General features: G+C 38.1%; 3 protein-coding genes across 3 annotated transcripts; 1 reads left to right on the top strand and 2 right to left on the bottom strand.

Annotated features, from left to right (window-relative positions):
* Positions 1-333: 333 nt before the first annotated feature.
* On the bottom strand, positions 334-2336 carry LOC133745488 (U-box domain-containing protein 38-like). Its single transcript, XM_062173571.1, has one exon. It carries the CDS (start codon positions 2151-2153, stop codon positions 525-527), a length of 1629 nt encoding a protein of 542 aa, XP_062029555.1. The 5' UTR covers positions 2154-2336; the 3' UTR covers positions 334-524.
* A 17025-nt stretch (positions 2337-19361) lies between these two features.
* Positions 19362-21165, top strand: LOC133745948 (uncharacterized). Its single transcript, XM_062174106.1, has 7 exons — positions 19362-19620; positions 19703-19883; positions 19964-20073; positions 20196-20274; positions 20381-20448; positions 20757-20823; positions 20922-21165. The coding sequence occupies exons 1-7, from the start codon at positions 19399-19401 to the stop codon at positions 21032-21034; spliced, it is 840 nt and encodes a 279-aa protein (XP_062030090.1). The 5' UTR covers positions 19362-19398; the 3' UTR covers positions 21035-21165.
* Positions 21166-23290: 2125 nt separating this feature from the next.
* On the bottom strand, positions 23291-25136 carry LOC133745654 (protein JINGUBANG). The gene has a single exon (XM_062173760.1). The coding sequence runs from the start codon at positions 24822-24824 to the stop codon at positions 23601-23603; it is 1224 nt and encodes a 407-aa protein (XP_062029744.1). The 5' UTR covers positions 24825-25136; the 3' UTR covers positions 23291-23600.

The following is a 25136-nucleotide window of genomic DNA, read 5'->3' as shown; positions in this document are numbered from 1 at the left end:
GTTTAGTTAGATAAGTCTTATGTTATTATTCGAGATGCACTCTACGAGGACTCTTGTATTGATGCTCAAGGTCAAAGTTTTATGTCTCTCTCAACGCATTTTGATTATTTTAATATAGTAAGTAAGGCATAGGGCTGAATCTCCCAACTTGACAGTGTTCTAAATCCCTTTCAAAAAAAAAAAAAATGCCAAAACCACTAAAATTCCAAATTATCCCTTAGAGCCTTATCCAATCAATCTTTTGGAACCATTTACCTGCATAATTTGCATCCCAAAATCCTTAAAACCCCTAATTTCAAACACTAATCCATCTAATCCAAAAAGCACAAAAAAGAAAAAGAACAAAAGCAAATAACATTCCCCACCCAATAATGTACACAACCCCCATTCATATGATACCAACCAATGACTCACCAAATATTACATTTTCTTTTTATTGGTTTCCATTTCATCATTGAAACAATAATTTACAACCCTACACCTAACCAAAAAAAAAGTGTTTTTTTCGAAAAAAAAAAAAAAAACTAAAAGGTTGTTGAGTTGGCAGTATGCAAGCTCCTACCAGGCCCAACTCGGTACCGGGTTCCCGCGCCGAGCCCAACTCCAGTACCCGAATCCAAAACCCCCTCCCAATCCGGCTGACCATCCTCCGCCCTCCCTCCTCCTCCTCCTCCTCCTCCGCCGCCGCCTCTCATGATCATCAACAGCCTCTTGGCCTTCTCCCTCGCCCTCTCGCTCCCTCTCTTCTCCACCTCACTCAACACCTCCACCGCCTTCGCCTCCCTCGCCAGCCCCCGGAACCTCATCGACCCGTGGCTCAGCGCGTACAGCGCCGCCACGCAGTTCTCGCGCGTCGACTCCGAGTCCAACTCGTTCCTCCTCAGCATCCCGACCAAACACTCCACCGCGTTCGCGTCCAGCATCGCCGACCTCCCCTCGCCGCAGATCGCCAGGTTGCACAGTATCAACAAAACCCGACCCGCCGACCCGGGCGCCTTCGACAGCGCCAGAAGCGTCGGCACCGCGTTCAGCTTCACGAGTTTGATTCGGTTGCTCTCCACCAGCGTCAGGTGGTAGAGCGCCAGAGCCGAGTCGTGGCGCGTGCGCTCACTCTCCGACCTTACCAGCGCGTGCATGAGCGGCGGCAACGCGCCGAGGACCCCGATCGCCATCTTGTTGTCTTCTTCCAAGGCCAGGCTGAAGAGCGCGCCGGCGGCGTGCTCCTGGGACTCGCCGGATCCGCTTTTCAAAACGTCGACCAGCGGCGGGACGAATCCCGACCGCACGATCTTCACCTTGTTCGGCTTCTCCAGCGAGAGGTTGACCAGCGACGCGGCGGCGTTGACTTGGACGGTGCTGTAGCGCGAGACGATCAGAGATCGGAGGGACGAGAGCAGCCGCGGCGTGCAGAGCGAAACCCTGAGCTCCTCTTTGGTTCTGGTCAGCTTCCTCAGTGAAATCACCGCCTCTTCTTGCTCGACTATGACGGAGCTACCGAGCTTAGTCATCAATTCTTCCTCCTCCGCACTTAGATTAATCGAATTGGGATTTAGGGTTTCGAGTTCCACAATTTCGGACGAAGAAGGCGAGGAGGAGTAACACGACGGCCGAGTCGCGAAGGGAAGAGGAGTGTAAGGACTTGGGGAGGCGATGACGACGGACTCTTCCGACGAGCTGGAGTAGAAATGGTCGACGCGGCCGCGGCCGAGCTCGGTGGCGGCGTGAGAGAACATAATCGGCGGCCGCTCCGCCACGCCTTTAAGCAATTCCCTCTCCGAAACCCTAATTCCCTGATCGACCCTGCTCTCCTCCATCAGGGCCCGGACGTTCTTCTCGACGGAGGCCAAATCCGGGGGCTGGGGGCGGTCGGAGTGGTGTTGGTCGCACCAATTGAGGATGGTGGTCTTGATTGCCATGTTAGGGATTAAGTTGGAGAAATCGGGCCGGGTGCCGTCGGGGAGCTCGGGCGCGTAGCCGAATTGGCGGCAGACTTGGACGGAGCGGCGCTCGAATGTCTGGCCGGAGGCGACGATGACCGGGTCGGACATTAAAGACCCGGAAATAGGACACAGGAACTCTTTGGGCGGCTGCTTTGCGGAGGAGGTGGAGCGGTAGAAGGAGATCTTCCACCTGTGCTTTCCATTTCCACCCATAGTAGTAGTGTTTCTTTCAACTTCTGTGGGTTTTGAGGAACTGGGCTTTGCGAAGTGAGTGGACTTGGGAGCTTCGCTAAAGCTTAAAGCGCTTCAGCTTCTGGAGGACGTTTAAGCTTTTTTGGGTTTTAACATCTCTAATAGTCGAGTAATCTTGGTCTTTAGGGTGTCTGAGCTGTTTGTTTGACCAGTCATGCGTCGTCTTGGGAACCCGCTTTATGGCGCAAAATTATTAGAATTACTGTGTTTCATCATCCAAAGGAAGCAAAAGTAATTTTTGTTTATTTTTTACTTTTTTTTTTTTATTTTGAGATATCTGTATAATTTACCGCAAATTATTACTCATATTTGTGCGATGCATGTGATAATGATCAATGAAAGAAGAATGTGGAAGTTTCTTTATCACCCACTTCTTCAATATTATATATATACACAAACATACACACATTTTTACTGTGATAATCATTTGAGATAATATTGCGCGTTTTAGATAAAATTTATTTAAGAATGATAGTTTGAGAAATCTATATTTTGATAAGCCTAAGCGCTTGGTTTTATAGATAGATAGATAGAGTCCTATCAAATTGTAACAAAGAAATATTTTAATCTGATAAAATAAATTACAATATTGTATTGGTTTTTCAAAAATTAGGGTCAAATAAGATGCTTTAAAAGCAAACTTTTGAGCAAATTAGGCTGACTAAAACAAATAAATTAAAGAAACAAGGACAATGATGAACAAAAAAAAAAAAAAACATTTGACGTTGTGTTTTAAAGGTGTGGTGTTTGACATTATGTTTTGTAATGTGAATGCAACAGCATGTTAGATGGAGAAATGTATTACCACTAAAAGCTTAACATGACAGTTAAATATGATTGCAAACAACTTGTGCTAGATTGTTTATACTTTACAGTGAGATATTGCTTGTTTTGGGAGTAGGTAGATATAAGAATATGCATCATATATATACATGTTTTACTTGAGTACATTTGTCACTAAATTCAACTACATTTGATCACATCGTTTAAATTTTCAGGATATCAATGATTTTAAGTTCCTATCGTAGTCCAGATCAATCAAAATGTATTGTTTTTAATATCTCCGGCCACCATCCAATAATATAACTTGCCAGAACAATGAATCATGTTAGTTTGATGGTTAAATTGTGTTATTTCCGGAGGGCCTAAAAATAAAGCAAACATGTAACAAGCACACCCTTCTCTTCGATCAAATTGCTATTATCTATAAAAAACAGAATGACAGTTGGTCTTAAGTACTAAATTAATCCGAGAAATGGCTGTACTTGTAGTTGAAGATAATTCGATCACACTCTTCTGAGTCATGTAAAACCATAGTTACATGCTCACAACATATGCACAACAATCATAATAGGATTAAGGCTTACCTTCAGCAATAACAGTCATGGATTCCATCTTATGCAACTGCTTAACTCGATCACTGAATATAGTCTTCTGTTACTTACCAACTTGCTTCTCAATGGACAGAACAATATGCAATAGTCGTGGTAGTAATCAGGGACCAATTCATCTGTATATATATGAGACTTAAACCTCAAGAAGCTTCCCATTAAAGCATTCCTTGTCGGTTTAGGTTTCACGGTTAGATTCCTAATGTATCACAACTTGTAGCCTTTCTTGTAGACTAAGCAATGGATTACTATCCTTAATGAATTGATACACTACTTCATTAAGTCACTAGTATTGATTCACTGTTTGTATCCATGTTAAACTAGGATTGATATTAAGCTAATCATCAATTACTTTATGATGATATGTGTTATGTCCATATTTGATCTTACAATCTCCCCCTTGGACTCACACATATCATGCTCGATGATTTGCACCAGAGAACATCAAAACCTACTTAACTTACTAAAGTGCGCGCCAGATAACAAACTCAAATCGAAAATCCATTCCAACATGGTCAGATCACAGTTACTTATGCAGAGCAAGAAACAGTATACATTTTAACAAAAATGCAGAGTTTCAAAACCACTAACACAAGCTTCTGAAATCCACATATGTTCAACCAGAAGTGATACAATATATGTTAATGTGTATCAACAAGTAAACATATATTAGGTCCTACTTTATGTTTCTAAAACTAGAAACTCAAGCAAATTTACTGAACACTGTTGGCTTAACAATATTGCTTGAACCTTATCATCATGCTTCACATGATTTAAGCCATCTGATAGCAAGTATAACTTTAAACACAAAATCGATAATTTTCAGAACATTCAACAAAAAACTGCAGCATTAATAACCAAAATCTGAAAATACCTCAAAATTTATTAATAATAAAATCTGTCATTACAAACAAGTTGTGATAAATAAAGTCAAAAGATCACAACTAAAAATACAAGAACTCAAAAACCTTAGAAATTTAAATTGCTCCAACTGGATTAACTCTCTACTGAACCTAAGCATCTAGATTAGCTAAAACTCCAATGCTGGCTGTATGTTTCTGGAATGCTGCTACTGACAAGGCCTTGGTGAAGGGGTCTGCTAGCTGCGAATTTGTGTCAATGCTCAAAACAGCTATCTCACCATGCTTAACCCTTTCTCTAACACTGTAATACTTTAAATCAATGTGTTTAGAATTATTTGACCTTTTACTGTTCTTACTGAAGAAAACAGCTGCTTCATTATCACAATAAATCACAAGTGTGCCTGCCACAATGTGACTTAACACTTTGGTCTGCATCAAGAAATTCCTGATCCAAAGTCCTTCACACACAGTTTCATATACTGCAATAAATTCAGCTTGCATGGTGGAGGTTGAAACTAGTGTTTGCTTCATGGTTTTCCAAGCAACTGCACCTCCTGCTAGCATGTACACATATCCACAAGTTGACTTCTTGGAGTCTGGATAGTTCCCTGCGAAATCAGAATCTGAAAATCCAACGAGTTTCAGATCCTCCACTTGCCTATAAACTAGCATGTGATTCTTAGTTTTCTGCAGGTACCTCAACACTTTCTTCCCAGCTACCCAATGTTCATGGCCTGGATTAGACTGGAATCTCGATAAAATCCCTACTGCAAAAGACAAGTCTGGCCTAGTGCAGACTTGTGCATACATGAGACTTCCTACAAGTCTAGCATAAGGCTTTGACTCCATATTTTCTTTCTCAACATCACTTTTGGAACTTTGCTTCTTGGTTAGTTTATCACCCTTGGACATGGGGACTTCTCCAGCTGCACACTTCTCCATACCAAATCTCTTCAAAACTTTGGTGATATAATTCTGTTGAGACAAACCAAGTAGTCTCTGTGCTTTATCTCTTTTAATCTCAATGCCTAGTACATAGGATGCTTCTCCTAAGTCTTTCATGTCAAAATTCTTTGACAGAAAGCTCTTGGTGTCTTTAAGCAGTTTAAAATTACTGCTAGCCAAAAGTATATCATCAACATAGAGTACTAGGAAAATAAAATTGTTCCCAATTGTCTTCAAGTAAACACACTCATCAACAAGATTCTCTGTAAATCCAAAAGTAGAAATCACAGAATCAAATTTCTTGTACCACTGTCTAGAAGCTTGTTTTAGGCCATAAATTGATTTTCTTAACCTGCATACTAAGTTTTCACTTCCAGCTTGCACAAAACCTTCTGGCTGCCTCATATAAATCACTTCATCTAGTTCACCATTCAAGAAGGCTGTTTTAACATCCATTTGGTGCAGCTCCATATCAAAATGAGCCACTAAAGTCATGATTATCCTAAACGAGTCTTTTGTAGAAACTGGAGAAAAAGTCTCAGTAAAATCAATGCCCTCCTTCTGTGTAAAACCCTTGGCAACTAATCTTGCTTTATGTCTCTCTACATTGCCATTTGCATCTCTTTTGGTTTTGAAAACCCATTTACAACCTATAGGTTTCTGATTAGGGTCAGGTTCAACTAATTCCCAAACTGCATTTTGGCTCATGGAATCAATTTCTGCTTCCATTGCTAGCTGCCATTGGTGAGATTCATTACTTTCAATAGCCTGGTTAAAAGTAGTCGGATCATTGTCCTCTGCACAGTCCATTTCAATTTCTGCTTCTTGCAGATAAACAATGTAGTCACTATCTTCCCCCCCATAAGTTGGTTTTCTTGCTCTCTGTGATCTTCTAGGCTTAGGGTTGACAGGGACTTGATCAGTTACAGGGTCAGTTACTTGACCAGTGACAGTTACTTGGTTAGTTACTTGACCAGTGACAGGTACTTGACCAGTTACATGGTCAGTTACATGACCAGGTACAGTTACTTGGTCAGTTACATGGTCAGTGACATGACCAGTTACATGACCGGTTACTTGATCAGGGACAGTTACGTGGTCAGTTACTCGACCAGTGACTCGATCAGTTACATCTTGTTCTAAAGGCAATACAACACTTATATTCTCATCCGACACAATTTCCTCAAAATCTGAGGTTAAATCCTCAAGGTTTGTATTGTGAACTTTTTCACTTAGAAACTTTACTTGATGTGTTTCAAAAATTCTAGGTGAATGATCAGCAGAATATAATTTATAGCCTTTAGATTTATCTGGATAACCTATAAAATAGCAACTAACTGTCTTAGGATCAAGTTTATTCAAGCTTGGATTATAAATCCTAGCTTCTGCATGACATCCCCAAACATGGCAGTGATGAAGACTAGGTTTTCTGCCACACCAAAGCTCAAAAGCAGTATTTTCTATGGCTTTGCTAGGTGTTCTGTTGCAAATATAATTTGCAGTTTTTAAAGCCTCACCCCACAGAAATTTAGGCAAACCTGTTGTACACATCATACATCTAACCATGTTCAAAAGAGTCCTATTCTTTCTCTCTGCAACACCATTCTGTTGTGGGTTATAGGGTGTTGTATATTGAGCTTTAATTCCATTGTCTTGCAAAAACAAGGCAAATGGACCCTTTTGTTGGCCGGATTCAGTGTACTTGCCATAGAACTCACCCCCTCTATCTGATCTTACTGTTTTGATTTTCTTTTCTAGTTGATTTTCTACCTCAGACTTAAAGATTTGAAAAGCTTTCAATGCTTGTGTCTTTTCTGAAAGTAGATAAACATAACTGTATCTAGAAAAATCATCAATGAATGTGATAAAATACACATTCCCACAGATAGTTTGATGCCTAAATGGTCCACATATATCAGTGTGTATGAGTTCTAATAAATTTTGGCTTCTATATGCAGTCTTCTTTCTAGTATTAGTTATTTTTCCCTTAAAGCATTCAACACAATCTGTTAGATCAGAAAAATCAAGTTCATTTAGGATGTTGTTTTTCACCAAAATTTTCAGTCTCTCTTTTGAAACATGGCCGAGTCTTCTATGCCATAAAAATGCAGACTTTTCATTTAGTTTGGTTCTTTTAACACCTGTTAAAGTGCTAGTACTGTTGGTGTTATTTTCAACAAGTAAAATTTCTTGTTGAGCCATTGAACAATTTAACTGTAAATAATCATTCATAATAACACCAGAACCAATTTGAACAGAATTTTTAGAAATAAGAATTCCATTATTATCCATAACAAGTCTACAACAAGATTTTACTAAAAGAGAAACTGAAACCAAATTCCTTCTCATGGAAGGTACATAAAAAACATTGTCCAGAACTAATAATTTTCCTAATCCTAAATCGAGCTTTAAGGTTCCAATAGCCTTGACTGCCACTCTCATGCCGTTGCCTACACACAGGTTCACTTCATCACTTTTTGGGATTCTCCTCCTTATGAATCCCTGCAAAGAATTAGTAATATGAATAGGTGAGCCTGAATCTATCCACCAAGACTGTGGTTCAACATTTATAAGATTAATTTCTAAGGAAAAAACTGTATTAGAAAAAATCTTACCCTTTTTGGCTAACCAATTCTTATAGCCAGTGCAGTCCTTTTTCATGTGTCCTACTCTTTTGCAAAAGTAGCACTTGAACCTGAATGGCCTGTTTTCCTTGGCCACTGCAGCTGTTGAACTCTTAGTTATGGCTTTGGTAGGCTTGAGCTTGTTCTGGGGCTTTTTCCTTTTAGGCTTCTCAATGAGGTTAATGGTTGTAGCAGGTTCCTTTTCTTCCTTGATCCTAGATTCCTCATCCACACAGATGGATATAAGTTCATCTAGAGTCCAGTTTCCCTTTTGAGAGTTGTAACTGGTCCTAAGATGACTAAAACTGTTAGGCAAGGAATGTAGTGCATAATGCACTACTTGCTCATCCCTAACCCCCATTAAGAGTTCCCTGAGTCTGCCATTTATATTGATCATCTTCATAATATGCTCTCTAACTCCCCCTGAACCCATGTACTTCAAATCATGAAACTCCTTAGTCAGCCTAGCTGCTTCTGCTTTTTCACTTTCTTTAAACTTAGCACCTATGAGTTCCAGAAAATCTGATGCTAGCTCAGGCTCTTCTATACTTCCCCTGACAGTCTTAGACATAGATGTTCTGATGAGGTTCTTAGCCATTCTATTGGATCTATGCCACTTCTTGTAAAGGTCAGTATCTTTCTTGGTGCTCTTTTCATTTAACTCTTCAGGCTTATTCTCAGTAAAGCAGTAGTCTATGTTCTCATGCATTCCCATATAATTTTCCACAGAGTCTAGCCAAGCTCTATAGTTGGTTCCAGTTAACATCAAGACACTGTTCAAGTTCATGTAAGAGTTACCTAAGGAGCAAAACAAAAATTCGAGTGAGTTCTCAGTTTGTAAAGAAAATATGTTTAAGTTTTCTGTGTTTTATTTAGCTTTAAGCAACCAAAACAAGAACATACAGAAAACCTAAACAAACCATACTTGCATTCATGTCAGTCCATAACAAAAACAATATTAAGCATCACTTTTGAGCAGAAACTTAATATCCTGGAGTTCTTTATCAATATGCCATGTTCAATGAAAACAAGTTATCCAAAGAAATTTATCCACATCTTTAGACAGAAGAAAAATTTCTAAGTATCCGTATTTATTTTCATCAAGCATGCATACTGCTGTTTTGTATTCTAAAACCATACTTAACCACTTCTTTGGAAGATATAACTGAAGCATAGTTTTAAAACACAAAACACAATTTCAGTTTTGTTACTCGATCAGGTACAGTTACTTGGTCAGTTACATGTACCTGATCAGTGTTTTCTGCCAACATCAATGAAGGATGCTTTGTGCATCATAATCACTTATGCCAACAGAAAACCACAAAACACTTGAGCTTATATATTCTACCCAGATCATTATCTTTATAAGAAATTTAAGCTCATGCATCTGTCAATTTCAACGATGTGCAAAATTTGGGAGATTCTGGTTCTTCATACATCGTCATACCATCACAGATGCAATACCATATAAACAGTCAATTCAACATGCATATCAATTCACACATACACATTGAAGCACAGACAATTGTTTCGATTCCTAGAATCCACAGAACAATCAAGAAATTGTAAATTTCATCCGGTCACCATCTACTCTAACCTAACGCACGCCGGGAATGCTTCTAGGGTTCTTGAGCACAATCAAAACTTAATTATCATGCTATGAATCGAAAACAATTTTTCACAGAAAAACCTGTTTTTGCTTTTTCCCCAATTTGCTGCTTAAAAAATCATAGCGGAAGCGTGAATTTTATGATTAACCAGATGCAGCAGTCGACTTAAGTAACTCACCTTGATCAGGTACCTGACCAGTTACTTGGTCAGTTACCTGGTCAGTTACTTACTTGGTCAGGTACCTGATCAGTTACATGACCAGTGACTTGGTCAGTAACCTGATCAGTTACATGACCCGTAAAGAAAAAAACCCTTTAAAAATTTTATGTTTGTTTTGCAAAACCCTAAAACGATTTTTCATATTTGTGAGCCTATGCTCTGATACCAATTGTAAAACCATAGTTACATGCTCACAACATATGCACAACAATCATAATAGGATTAAGGCTTACCTTCAGCAATAACAGTCATGGATTCCATCTTATGCAACTGCTTAACTCGATCACTGAATATAGTCTTCTGTTACTTACCAACTTGCTTCTCAATGGACAGAACAATATGCAATAGTCGTGGTAGTAATCAGGGACCAATTCATCTGTATATATATGAGACTTAAACCTCAAGAAGCTTCCCATTAAAGCATTCCTTGTCGGTTTAGGTTTCACGGTTAGATTCCTAATGTATCACAACTTGTAGCCTTTCTTGTAGACTAAGCAATGGATTACTATCCTTAATGAATTGATACACTACTTCATTAAGTCACTAGTATTGATTCACTGTTTGTATCCATGTTAAACTAGGATTGATATTAAGCTAATCATCAATTACTTTATGATGATATGTGTTATGTCCATATTTGATCTTACAAGTCACACCTACGCAAGTCAGCTTACGCATGCATACACAGCGAGTGACACAGATCATGTTCGTGCTTCGTAGAGTTGATTTGAAAGAGTCTTAACTTCTCTCATGGTAGCTGTCATATATATGATGCCAACCCTTAAGCCTGAGCTGAGTGATATATCCATCATGAACCATTTATAAAGAATTGCAGCAACTGCTACTGGCAGTGGTTATGACTTAGGATCGGAGAGGAACAAGTCCCAGATCAGAATCAGAAGCATGAAATAAGGGATTCTGTGCTCGTTCCTGGTTTGCCAGATATTATTTTGATTTTGATATATATATAGTTGAGTTGGTGGAATATATGGCTTCGATCAATGATCAATCAGAGGTTTAGGGTTTAATTAATGTAATATAAGTCAGCTCTATATATCATCATGATGCATGATCACACGACCCCGGCCAACAAGTTAATTGCATTTGCCTTCTAGCTACATATTCCTTGTTTAAACCAATGACAAGTCAGGCAGCATACTAAATTACATGAAAGACAATTAGTCTCTCCCAGGAAAGGGATGCCCTAGCTAGACTACTGGTTGAGTGAGTCAAGTAATTACTTTAAATAATCAGCAGATTATCCAGATCAAATTTCGAATCGATTAATAAATCTCATATTGCTTTTTCACAAATAAAGTAATCGGATGAAGTGACATGAATCCCGCAAAAGAATTATGAGATTTTTTTCATCTTTAGACTTTACCCTCTTTTATAAAACTCCTAAACTATTAGTGTATATTTAATAACTTTCGGATAGTGTGAATAACATCCGAAATTATGAATTAAGCGGGCCAATCAAATAATAATTACCAAAACAATATTACATGACTATGAGATCGCATGGTGAATCTGCAGATGAGAGGAACATTCTTGAGAACAGAGATTGCAATGGCCACAATTTAATATTTGTGTCACAAATCTCAATCACATCATCAAGTACTTTTCTATTTAAATTTTAAAGACAACTCAGAAGCTTTGAAACTAACCAAGTTTCCAGAAATATAATACACTCATAAACATTCAACACCCGCACAGCTTGCAAAAATGTATTTACCCCAAAAGGCCAAAACTATGCAACTCAGATTTACACACGTTATTTTTCTAGCAAAAATGTATTTACCCCAAAATGCCAAAACTATGCAACTCAGATTTACACATGTTAACAAACAGAAACACCTAGGATTCTACTTGAATAGAAGAAACTAATTCTACAAGGAACAGAACGAATGCATCAAAACAAGTAAACAACAACTGTTGGTACTCTTTCCAAAGAAAGAAGAACCAAAACTTGGGAACAAATGACAAAAAAAGTTATTGGGAACGCTCCGAGACCATTGGATATGGGACTTTTGTATCCTATCCCAATTTGCAGGCCTAATCCATGGTTATAGTTGGGTTGTAAATCCATGACCATAATTTAGGGCCTACTTCGACTACTGAGTCGAGGTCAATGGCCAACTAGATAGTTAATTACCGAGAGTAGCTGCATTTTAGAAGCAACCTGTTCAGTGCTTCAACCTCATTTTGATAGTAACAAAGATAACAGATCAGTCCAATTGACCATACAAGACGATTCTGCACAAATTTGAGTATATAGTTCTTGCACTACCGGGGAGGTCATAGACTAATCGGCCAATGACACCCTCTGAACTTCAGACCCCCCACTCTATTCAAATACATGCATATATAGTATATGGAATGAAAAAAAAAAAAAACGAGGGACTCGGATTCAAAAGGCGATCAAGTAACATGGCATTACCATCGAATTTTGTCCCTATATCTAACCAACACTAAGAGAGTAAGAGGGGTGTATTCATTTAAAAGTCTACAATATTTTTTTGTATTTTAAAAGTCTATGGGTATTCAACTGAGATTTTAAACAGTCCTTTAAAATCTTGATGTATTCAATTAAGATTTAAAACTATCCATTCAAATTTGCTGATATTCAAAAGTATACGGATTTTTATGAATTTCATTAAATGCTGGATTTTGGAGGATTTTATAGTGCTTTTTATACATATCAAAACTCAAAAACAATCCAACCACTTCCCAAGAGATTTTGATGGATTCTTTCTCACTCAAAAAATGAAGAAGCTCTTCACCAAAAAAAAAAAAAGTCTCAATAGGTGACACTCATCTATTTTATCATAGACCTATTATCTTCCTTTGCCCCTACTCTCACCTAATAATTTTTTATTTTATTTTTATCACTATAGCTCTAGAAGCCTTATTCCTTTTAGCTAATTAAGCTCACTTTCAATGGTATTATTAAGATGAGACATACACACATGATTCTTTTGTAAATTAGATATGAAATAAATTATGTCATTAGTTTACTACTTTATTTTTTGTGTAACATTTTGGCTGGTTAGTTTTCTCTTATTGTTCATATATCAATGGTAGATTGCCATAGTAACTTTTAAGAAGGTTAAACACTCACAAGAAACCTCTCTTTTTTGGAGCTTTAGGGTCCAAAACCCGGGCATCCCTTGGTCTAGGGTTTTGAGAAATCTGCTCGTCCGGTGGCGTTCGGAATCGGTATGGGCCTACCTTGCCGCTGATGAGTCGCTGCCGGACGGGTCTTGATAGCTACGTCGCTCGGTTTTGTTCCAGAGAATGGCTTCGGCTCAAGGGGACGATGGATGTTTGGCCGGTGAGTATCAGATGTAGGCTCTATGTATGGTGGTTGGGTTGTGCGAGGATGGCCTGAGCGGCGGCGTGGGTTCTGCAGATCTAGTGACGACGACGTGGGTCGATTGGACTGAGCGGCGGTGAGGTTCCCCGGGGCTATGCTGTGGCGAGGTGTTTTGGCCGATCCGGCGTCGACATGGTGGCTGTAGGATTGCGCGGCGACGTAGGCAGGTGTGGGACGCGGGATTTCCAGCCGACGAGGACGTGGGTCGGCGTAGCTGGTTGCGGCGGCAGTGCTACACAATCACTGTGCGTTGGATCTAGGTTTTGGGCTTGCTGCAGCAACCTGCTGGACCTGGAGTTTGGGCTCTCTTTGGGAGCAGCTGGGCTTCGAATTTGGGCTAGGGTTTTGGCCTTGGCCCAACACTATGTTATTTAGTTTTTTTTGTCTAAATTACAATAATGTTCCGTTTTCAGGGACAGTCTAGGCATTTTTGTGCATTTAGTTTTTGCATTTGGTCTGGTCTTGTCGGCTTAATTCTCAGTGAATCTAGGTGTACACCAATTGAGGTCTCTAGGCAGCTAGGTTTATTGGTTAAAGATTTAGGTTGGAAGGGCCGGATCTTTCTAGCGCCTCCGGCGTAGTACCAAAGGGGATTCCCGCTATGTCTACGTATTGATTGTACAATGAGTGGGTCTAGTTTCTATGTACCATTGTGGGTACTACCACTATCTTCTTGTATGTCTATAGATGGCAGCGGAAGGGTATGTAATGACCTCTTCTGGCTTTTGATGAATATATATTCGCCCTACGGGCTCCTTTCAAAAAAAGAAATGGTAGATTGCCATACTTTCTTGTCATTGATATAGCATTATAGTTGGATCTATGCATTCATTGCTTAATTAAAGAAGAAGAAGAAAAAAAAAATTGACCTGCCAAAAACATCATAAGGATTTGTAAAATCTAAACAAATACTAGTAAATCAATCCATTAGAATCAATCAGAGTCCATATAGAATTTAAACAATCCGTAAATTAAGTAAATCCATGGATTATAAAAACTCAAACAAAGTATTTTAAAATCTGAATTGAATACACCCCTCTAAAAAGGCAATTGCAATGATGCAGATCAGTACGTTAACTTGATGATGATCTGATTTTTGCTTTGTAATGTTGTTTGTAATTAGCATTCAAACCGAAGAAAAAAGTGTTGCTTTACTTTGATTTATTAGGCATGCGCATGCCTAATAAAAGCACAAGTCTCACTACATTTCAACCCACAGCTCCGTGAAAATTTCATTTTCATTGTATTCTAACCACATACTTTTCTTTTTCGAGTAAGAATTTTTGACTATGCTACTATGGAGAGGTATACATTTTGGTCCTTAATCTATGCAAATGCAACCTAATTAAAGTACATTACTGTCGTTTAGAGATGGATCCAGTAACATATGCAAGCATATGAAGATGCATATATAAGCATGATTAAGTTCACAAAAGAAAAGTACTTTGTGATTGGTTTACTTTAATCAAAAAACCCCAAAGAAAATCTGCCATATATGTTCCACAATTAATATTCCACATGCAGGATGCAAAAGTAGTACTGGATATTACCAGAACTGGACAGACTGATAGTGAAGGCATGCCTAAGCTTAATCATTAAATCTTCTTCTTGAATGAGGAAAACAACTATTTGAGATATTATTATAGTGTTCGTACTTTGGAAAGAATAAAACCAATAATGAAACAGGCAAAGAAATATTCCTGCAAGGACAAGAAACATGTTTCACTAACTTGTAAAACATCTTCATCAATATTCATATCTTTTGGCTTCACATAATGATCATTTTTCTTCTGAACAACAGTTGATAAGATAATACGTACAAATAACCATAAAAGAAGAGCTTTCCTTGACATGATCGATGAGCTGAGAGACTTTGAATAATTTAATCAGATAGGATGATTATACATGAAGATTGATCTTGATAGTAGATGTCATTATTTAAAGTAAAACCAAATCAAATAACCAAACCCTAGAAAGCAGAAAGGAAAAAGAAAAGAAAAAACATGCCTAATAATAAAGAACATAAGCAAACCGATTATGATCACTGCTTCATTAATAAACAGCAAGAATTCTAACATATAGCTGATTAAATATGATGATCGGTAAAAGAAGATCACATGTTAATCTAACTGAAACTAGAGAGAGAGAGAGATGGAGAGCGAAATTTACTTAAAATAAGCTAGCTAGGGTAAAGATGAAGAACCCCTTTGAATGAAAAGTAGCCAAAAATTCACAAGGTATGTGGATTTGCTAGCTAAGCTAGGTTGATGTAGTTAAGCTAGCAAATGATCGGACCGAGACGCTTGATTCCCCTTTGAGCCAAAGATCAGTTCTGGATCCCTCGTTTCGGAGAAGATCGAAAAACGACCCTTTACTCATACAATCACAAGTATAGCTCATGATCATAAGCAGTACCAGTATCAGTACTAGCAGTAGTGAAGCTCAAACCAGCAGCTCCCTCTTCCTCTTCTTCTTCTTCTTCTTCTTCTTGGTGTTGATGAGCTTGTGTTTGTTTTGGTGGTGAGTGGTGAAGATGATGATGATAAAAGAGTAGGCGATGGGGGTAATCATGATAGTTCATGATGATGATGATGAGGGTGGTATAGAGAGTCAGAGCTGCTGAGAAGGCCAAAGAGGAGAGCATCATAATTGCTAGCTGTTGGTTTTTTTTTCTGTTTCAAACTTTGAGCTTAAATCCAAAGCTGCTAGCTATTATTGCGTTTTTATGATCACCAAGCCTTGTTGTTGGTGCTAGCTAAGCTTAACTTTTTCCTTGCCCCCCACACTCTCACAGCTTCTGTTCCAAATAAAAGAGGTTTGCATTTTCTATGGAGAAAAGGAATCAGCTGCAGCACTTGTTGGAAACCTTGGTTCCAACACCCCAATCAACTTACCTCCAAATGCTTACTTTTGTTAATTTGCATAATTATTAATTCTTTCTTTAATTATATAGATGATAGTATATACCGACATTATCTTAGAGATAAATAAATAAACAAATATTATTAATAGATTATATAACGAACAAGATTTGTGATTGATAAAGTAAAATTACACCTATACATGTCTTTTTTTTTCTTTTTTTTTTGTGGTAATTGAGATTCTAAGACTTGGAAAGCTCAGCTGTGATGTACTTTGTAGTCAATGTTTTCCTGGTTCTTTTGTTCATTCAGAGGCTATTATATGATGTCTACAGTAAAAGGCTGTTTGTGACTGCATATATATGGAGTTTATGAAATCCTCAAAGCTTAGCTTTATTGGGTCTAGTTAAAGATGCAATTGGCAGGCCAACATCAGATTTATAAGTAGTATACTAGTTACATAGTATATAATATATGAAATGGATTAAGACTGTGGCAGAGGAATCTAGAACTGGGAAATGACAGAACCATATACAAGAGAATCAAAAAATCCCAAAATAATATATCCTGGTACTTCTGCAAAAGCATTTCGGTCTCTCTTTTTTTTTTTTGGAGGGTTAGAAAAGCAGTGTGGTGTTTAATTAGTAACTCAATATTCAATCTTCTTATCTATCAGTCAAAAACAAAGGTATTCTTTTTTATTTTTTATATTGGAAGCATGAAGATTGAAATTTGAGGGAGCTAGCTAGCTGGGAATTACTCTAATATATATATATATATATATATATATATATATATATTCCTCTTGAGACAAAAGATAAGATTCCCAGATGAGCATATTTTGATCAATGGGCCATCTCCGTAGTCAGTACCAACCTGTAACCTGTTCCAATCACCTTGAGGATGATCAAAGCAATCAATCAATTAATCATTCATTCTTTTATATACATGGTGTTTGTGTAGTTTATTGTGCAGGTGAAAATATGAAAATCCCAAATCCTGAATATCCTGAACAAGGCATGCAGGAATATTCAATCCTAGCGGCAGCGCGCAACCTCACAATTAGAGACTTTATCAGAGGAACCAGCTCATATATATACTTTTACTTTAATAACTATAGTAATATAATATGCATATGCTTATACTATTTTTATCTTTTCCATAGGAGGTAATTTATCGAACACCATATGTCCGTATCGCTTAGCATTGTTGCATATTAATTTGTTACCTTCTTAGTATCTCTTGCCCCTTTTGGAAGCCTCTTTTCAGCATTGTAATAAACATCTAGCCCATCTTACACTAGCCTCTTTGCACACCTCTTGGTTTCTTAGCATCTCTTATCTCTTCTGAAGCGTTTTTTCATAAATTTCAACAAACATCTAACCCTTGGCAACCTTAAGAAAAACAGTTAAACATAGAGGTACTGTGAATGATGGAGAAGGATGCTCTATTAATACCCCAAAATCCTCCATCAAGTCAGTGCTGCCTGTGAAGATTAATAACCACTCAGACTAAACATCCATACAGTAAAGTTAAGGACACAGACTGGGGCTATAATACAAAACAATGACTTTTATGTTTTGACTCTGCTAAAGTTAACAACTTTGAACCAGCCTTTTGTTCCACTTTGTGCTTTTGTAGGTATTACCACCAATGTAGTCCGATTGCAAAAAACAAAAAAGGAGAACCGGCCTAGCTACAGCAACAAAAAAGCAAACATTTTCCCGGAGATTCAAATCTTTTTAGCACCAAACAAAGTCCTAAACCAAAGCTCACAAAAGTTCACAGTATTTCATGTCTCCCAGTCTTTATCAGTGCTTATTAACTTTGATCATCCATGGATCCAACAAACAAGAAACTCATTCCCACACCAGTTTATGTTAATATTCCCTAAAAGTAGAATCATAATTATATTTTTCCAACACAGTGCCAATTCATATAGATGATGATGGTTCTGGTTTAGTAATTACCCAGTACAGCCGTGGCTGTAATTCAATATCCCAAGTTCACTGTTCACCCCCAAAAAAAGTTCACTGTTTGCCATCTAATTTTTGTGATTCACCTACAGTGTTCATGAAAATAGGCAATGAGGATCCTATATACCAAAGAGAAGAGAAAAGTATTCGTCAAAAAAAAAGAGAAGAGAAAAGAAAACCAAAAAGGTGGTAGCGAGTCTCCTATGACTCTCAACAGGAAAAAAGTGAGTTTGATTCTTCAAGCACTATGACCTGCTAGGGTTTTGAAGGCTGGATATCATCATTACAATGAGAAAGTGGGTTGACACTACCCTCCATTTTAAAGCTGTGTAAAGAAGTAATAATCAAACTGACAAGCAGAGCATGCACTCAATTCCAAAGTAGTTTACTGTTTATATTAGCTTAATAGCTTTGGGTGTCAGGGGCAACTGTATTATTGAGAAGCCCATATAGTTTTAGAGTCCATGCCCAATCCATACTCTTAGTGATTATATGTTTAGTGGATCAGGCCCAGCTACTGATTTATGATTACCTGCAATTTTCCCCCAAAAAAAGGGCAGGAGAACTTTTCAACCAGAGAGCGGGGTAGAACGCGACGGAATTCAACTCTGTAAGTTTGTTAAAAAAAAATTGAGTCGAAATTTTTGAGTTATGAAAGTGCTTAAAAATTATGACTTAAGAATATGAAGATTTTGGTCAGAAAATAAAAACATACGATTTTAGCAAAAAAAAAACATGTGCAGTCCACAGTTTTGAGTGAAAAACAATGATTTTTATTTTATTTTATTGGAGTAAAAAAGGGAAAATAGTGCATCATCGCTTTTTTTTTTTTGAGAATACATCATCACTTATTTTCTAACAAAGAGAAGGACGAGAAACAATTCATCATTATCTCAAAACCAAAAAATGAGAATGAGCAATTTTGGTGAAAGTTGAGGAGAAATTCAAAATAACACATGATCATGTCACGTGGTAAGACCGATTTTAACACTCAATATTTAAATAGAAAATATCAAAACTACCATCTCTATCGTCTACTATAATGTAATTGATAAGTCGAAATAATGCTGCAGAACGCAACTGTCCCATTTAAAACTATTGATAAGTCGAAATAATGCTGCAGAACGCAACTGTCCCATTTAAAACTTTCTCGTAACAGAAATGAGAAGAGCATTTTCTTTTTCAATAAACGAAATCCATCAACGCCAAGAGGCAACAACAATTTCATGAGCCTTTGAGGCTTAGAGAGCCCACATAATCCATCATCTGTCACAATAAACAAGAAACAAGCCCAATGTATATATATAACAAACGAAATTGGGTTACCCGCGCGCGCTAAGATGTTGTTGTTGGTTAGCCGTTGCGCACTAGTCCCATTCTCTCTGGGGACTTTCTTCAAACACCTTCCGCGCCCAAAACCCAGTCCCATCTTTCCTTACACAATCACACCCAAAACCCTAACCACCACCACAATCCACTCCTCCTCTCACTTCGAAGCCTTGGATTCCCGCCAAAAACACCAAATCCATCTCTACGTCGACACCCTTCTCGAATGGAACCAGGTCTTTTCCTCTCTCACTCTCTTACACCAATCCTCCATTGAAATGTGTGAGCATAGGATTGATAAAGTTGTCATCTTTGCAGAGAATGAACTTGACCGCGGTCAGAGAAGCGGGTGAGGTAATGGAGAGGCACATTGAAGACTCGCTCGCGATCATACCGCCCATAACAGACTCTTATCTCTCTCATTGTGGAAATGTCAGCGTTGTGGATGTGGGAAGCGGCGCGGGCCTGCCCGGGTTGGTTTTGGCCATTGCGTGCCCGGGTAAATATCTGTTTGCTTAAAGTTGTTTTCTTTTGTAATTGGGATAGTTAAATTACTTGTTTGCTGGATTGGTAGTGTAGAATGGAAAGTGACCCTGATGGAGTCAATGAACAAAAGATGTGTTTTTTTGGAGCATGCTGTTAGTCATGTTGGTTTATCAAATGTGGAGATTGTTAGAGGAAGAGCAGAGGTATTGTTTCTTGTGTTTTGCTGGTTTCTGAGGAAGGTTTAGTCTTTTGTGGTCACACAAACACATACAGATAGAAATTGGTTGGCATTTAAGTAAGTGTTTCAAATTTTGTTATAGGACAGAACTTGGGTCAGGATGTTTGCTTCAGGGAGAAATATGATGTAGCAGTGGCCAGAGCGGTTGCGGAAATGAGAATTTTGGGTAGGAATGAAAACGTCTTTGTCTTGGTTTCGTGCGTGGATTTTCAATACTTAAAGACTGGTTTCCTTACGTTGAGTTGTTCATTTTTTGTTACTTCGGTGGCCAGCGGAATACTGTCTTCCTCTGGTTCGTGTTGGTGGCTTGTTTGTAGCTGCAAAGGGCCATGATCCTCAGGTATGTATATGTTTCTGCACATACCAACCAATCATTTAGCCTTACTAAAGAGCAACATATTATGTGAAAACTTTTGTACATTTTCAAGTCTTATCTCATAAATCAGTTCTTTCTGAAGTTTCATTATAGAATGCCATGTCAGTACTATATGCACCATGTCATGTAAATTGTTTAACAATTTTACTTGTACATGTTCTGTGGACCTTTAAACACTCTGGCAACATGTTGAACTGTCCATTGTTTCTTGAATTAATTAACTTTCTAGATATGAGCTATTAATCAATCCGTAATATTGTACATTTGAACAGATGGAAATTAGGAATGCAGAAAAAGCAATTCAAATTTTGGGTGCTTCCATATCACAACTGTGCCCAGGTATGTCTTATTTCCAATTTGAAAGAAAATCAACCACTAATATGTATGATGGACATCACTAAATTGTTTCTATTGATGTAACCTGTATCTGTACCCAGTGGAATCTCACAGCCCATATGGACAAAGAACGGCCATTGTATGCCTGAAAACCACCCCCACCCCAAAGAAGTATCCTCGTGATCCAGGTACCCCGGTGAAAGTACCACTATGAATAGTTCATGTGCCCAATTCGAATGTAATATTTTGTTGACCTGCCATTTCCCCTCAGCCCTCTTAATTTTTCTATGTAACTTCACTTTGGAAACAAAAACGCTGCATCTGAATAAAATTGCTTTTGGTCCACCGTTGTCCATTATGATTGATTAAGTCTAATCAGCCATGCACTTATTCTTCTTTGACTGTTTCTGGTGTTGATTAGTCGAGGCATTTCTGCGAATAAGTATGCATTTTATAAACTAAGAGATATTTCATGTAATCCCCCTTTGGCTTTTCTAGACCTAAGTAGCTAACACTTCACTCACAGGAGTGACAGGACTTTACATGGGTGAAACTTTTTTAGTAAAATACAAAGTGATGTTGTCCATGTACAGGGTGATTATACAGAAGAAATGGATTCCTATAGGGTTAGGAACTGCTAACTTTTAAAAATGTAAAAAACCAACAACTCAATTATTGAAGTAGAACTTGGGAGACTACTCCCAGAGCAGTAACCACTTTTAATTAGTATTTGCATGATAATTAATTTAATGTATTTTTCCCTGAATGATGCTGCTTTGTGCGGAAAAATGGAAATGTATATGATATGTACTTTGAGGAGCAAAATTAAGTTTTGCTGCCCTGCTTAAAAGTAAAATTAAACAGTGGAAGCAGCATTACAGCTTCATGAACTGAACAAATATTATGATGAAATAGTAAGGTGAAATAGGCGATCAAGAACAAGTAACTACTAATATTATGGAGTGTGGACTAATTAGAGACATGTCTTATTAGGTCATCTTATGCCTAACTATTGAGCTACTGAGTGTTATCACAGATCATATGCAGAAGTGGTATACGAATTGCTGCTTTCGTAGCAATAAATTACTGCTAGCTGATTCATTAAGACACCTCATTTGGAGGCAATTTTGCCTACATTTGCCAAATTGTACCCCCTCCTCCCTTTGAGTCAATCTATGCTTTTCATCCGTCTCTCTCATGCTTCATCTTTAGCCAACACCATCTACTCCTTTTGATCTGAAACTTTGAGGGATTAAATTCACTTTTCTGTAGTATAAAATTTACAAAAAGAAAAGTTGAGGACTGGAAATCTTTGTTAATTTGCACATTATCTGCGTTAAACTTAGGTTTTACCCGATAAAGCATTGCTGCACGGAAGCTATCTTGCGCAGCGTGGACGGTGAGTAGACAGGTGTATACAAGCTTATCCAAGTTAGATCATCCTATGATTTCTTTAATAGGATAATTATCTTTCAGAAAGCTTGACAGTAAAGTAAATCTCATATCATATAATATTTTCTTCTTTCGGGTTAACAACGTTATGTGCATGATAGCTAGGAGTGGGTTTTGTGACAAAGAGCAATGAAGTAGGTTAAAATACTGGTGTGCTGTAGTAACTAAATTGACTGTTACCTAACTCCTCCTCCACTTGTAATAATACATTTTAAAGGTCAAATTGGAACTTTTTATGAAGTTATTAAGTGATTACTTCTTTATCAGACTTGGTGATTACTGTTTTTTGCCCCCTTCATTATATGATTATAGAGTTTATGCTTTCTAATTAATCAGCTTTGGATGAATCCTGCTTTGGCAGACCTACCTGCTGCTTTATTGTGAAAGGTAGATATAGATATATCTTGCTTTTGTTGCCTGAAAGAAACCAAAACTTAGAGAAAAAAGCTATATATTATTATATATATATATATATATATATATATATTGAGATTTTGGACAATGGAAGGTAAGATTCTTAAGAGAATGAGTGTGAGTGAGTTTCACTAATCCCAGACTTTTCTATGCGCTCTCTCCATCTTTTGGGTTGCCCCCCACAATCCAACCAATCCTTGCCAAAAAAAAAGGTAACTACGACACTCCATTGGCCATTGCATCACTTATTTAATCCATGCCAACCAATCCTTCTCGGGAACACCACGGTGACCACATTATTGTTAAGAAAAAGAGAACCATATGTATTTTATGTGATACTATTTCTTAATGTCATTTCCCACTTTTAAGAAATTTTCCCATTGAGTTTTCTTCCATTTTTTTATATTTGATTCCTTTGCTTTTTAATATGGATTTCTGTGAGTTTGGTTTGCTTTTATTGATAATTCTTTAATATTTTTTGTCTTCTCTTTGGTTTTGCTATTTCATACGACTATTCTAGATTTCTAGCTCATCTACGTATTTGTTTATCAAGTTTGTCATCCTCTTGGAGAAAACACAGCATCATAAAAATTTGAATTAAGCAACAGATACAGAATGTTTAAAAATGATTGATCTTCTTATTATATGATAGCCTACATACTTGTTTCATCATACTTCCATTTCCTCAAGAATATCTCACCCTCTAAGATCACACTGTCTCATGAATCATACACTTCATATCTCTTAGGCAGGCATTTCTAACCTAACCCAAGTGACTAATTGTCTCCAGCAAGTAGAGAAAAGGGAACTAACATATAGCAAAAGAAGAGAAAGCAGAAAAACAAGATCTCCTCTTAATAGGCAAGACTTAGCTGAAGGAAGAAGATTAGAACAAGTAAAAGAGAAAGAGTCTTCTACTGACAAGGAACAAAGACCTGCCAAACCTTGATGTCACAGTCCAAACCCCCACTGTAAATGAGATAATTGGACGCGTCAGATGTGTTGCAGTGGTCAACTGTAGCAGTTAAACACTTGACTGGACCTTTATGCCCTTCCAACAAGGCCAAACAGGAATAACTTCTAGCAACCCCTCTCCAGATTCTTATCGTTTGGTCTGCAGAACCACTACATACCAAGTCTGACACCACTGCCAAGCATAATATGGACTTGGTATGACCTCTAAGCGCACCCACAACACCCATGTTACCCTCACTATCTATCTTCTCCCAAACAACAATGGACCTGTCACATGCACCGGAGTACAACACGCAACCATCACTGCTCAGAGCAAGTGCATTGACCCCAGAATTGTGCTTCTCTAATATAGCAATTAGAGAATGTTTCTTTTCTCCCAACTCTTTCTTCCACACCTTAATTTTTTTGTCTGCTGAACCAGTATAAACATGTCCATCCTCGAATGATACTGCCACTGCATTTACAGCATCATCATGTGCATTTGTCACAGACTCCAAACATTTGAAGTCTGATGTGCTCCATACCTTGAGCGTTCGATCCCATGAAACAGAATAAAGAAGTGACTCGTCTCTTGATAAGGCAAGTGCAGAGACAGTGTCCACATGATTGACCCAAGTGCTCTTCTTGTGCCTTCTTATTTGGACCTGGTGCTTGGGCATCAAAAGCTTAGCAGCGCGGTCACCAAGCGTTGGCAACGTGGCTAAGCGCGAGTACTTTTGGTGGTCAGGTTCATTGTTATCGATTTTCCAGACTCGAATCTTGTGATCTTGATGAGCACTGAAGAGCTTGTCACCTGAAATTGCTAGGGACTTCACTGCTCCCTTTCCTGCAGACACCATGCAATGATCAGCACTCAAGTTTTCGTTATAGGACTCGACGTGAGGGTTGCACTTCCACGACCGGATTTCTCTGTCGGAGCCGGTATAGATGAAGTTTCCAGATATGATGAGAGAGGATATGTAGGAGTTGTGGCCTTGCAAAGTGGTGAGGCAATGGTGATAGGTGGGCTGATTTTCTTGACTGTGGGATTGTGAGGACAGGGAAGGAACTGACTGGAGGCTTGGCTCAGAAGTAAGGTAATGATCTGATTGATCACCATGAAAATAATTTGTCTGAGATTCAATATCATTGTATGAGTACGGATAGGTCTGGTGGTATTCCATGGTTCATGTTAGACAAGGAGTGGGAGAAGAAAGTGAAGTGTGTATTATTATATATAGAGAATGAGGAATGAGGTATGAGGATAGCTAAGCTAGAAAGAAAATGGGAGCATTTAGGAGGCCAATTTAAAGCTAAAAGATATATAAAAATAGCTTCTACACTGTTGGCAAAAAGTGGTGAAGCAATATTGGGCCAGATAAATTAGATGGGTGGAGCATAGGAATTGGTTGTTCTGCACTGTCATTTGGGATCCATGGTCTTCGCAAATGCTCTGCATTACTTCTCTTATTGATCTAAAACTCAGGAAGCAAGGG

Source organism: Rosa rugosa, chromosome 4 (genome assembly GCF_958449725.1).
Source record: "Rosa rugosa chromosome 4, drRosRugo1.1, whole genome shotgun sequence".
In the NCBI taxonomy this organism is placed as follows: Eukaryota; Viridiplantae; Streptophyta; class Magnoliopsida; order Rosales; family Rosaceae; genus Rosa; species Rosa rugosa.
This window is presented reverse-complemented; position numbering and strand designations above follow the sequence as displayed.

Coding starts and splice junctions, on each gene's coding strand:
- LOC133745488 (XM_062173571.1), bottom strand. CDS start 2,153: ATGGGTGGAAATGGAAAGCACAGGTGGAAGATCTCCTTCTACCGCTCC.
- LOC133745948 (XM_062174106.1), top strand. CDS start 19,399: ATGTTGTTGTTGGTTAGCCGTTGCGCACTAGTCCCATTCTCTCTGGGG. Junction 20,449..20,756: donor CAAAGGGCCATGATCCTCAG/GTATGTATATGT, acceptor ACATTTGAACAG/ATGGAAATTAGGAATGCAGA. Junction 20,824..20,921: donor CATATCACAACTGTGCCCAG/GTATGTCTTATT, acceptor ATCTGTACCCAG/TGGAATCTCACAGCCCATAT.
- LOC133745654 (XM_062173760.1), bottom strand. CDS start 24,824: ATGGAATACCACCAGACCTATCCGTACTCATACAATGATATTGAATCT.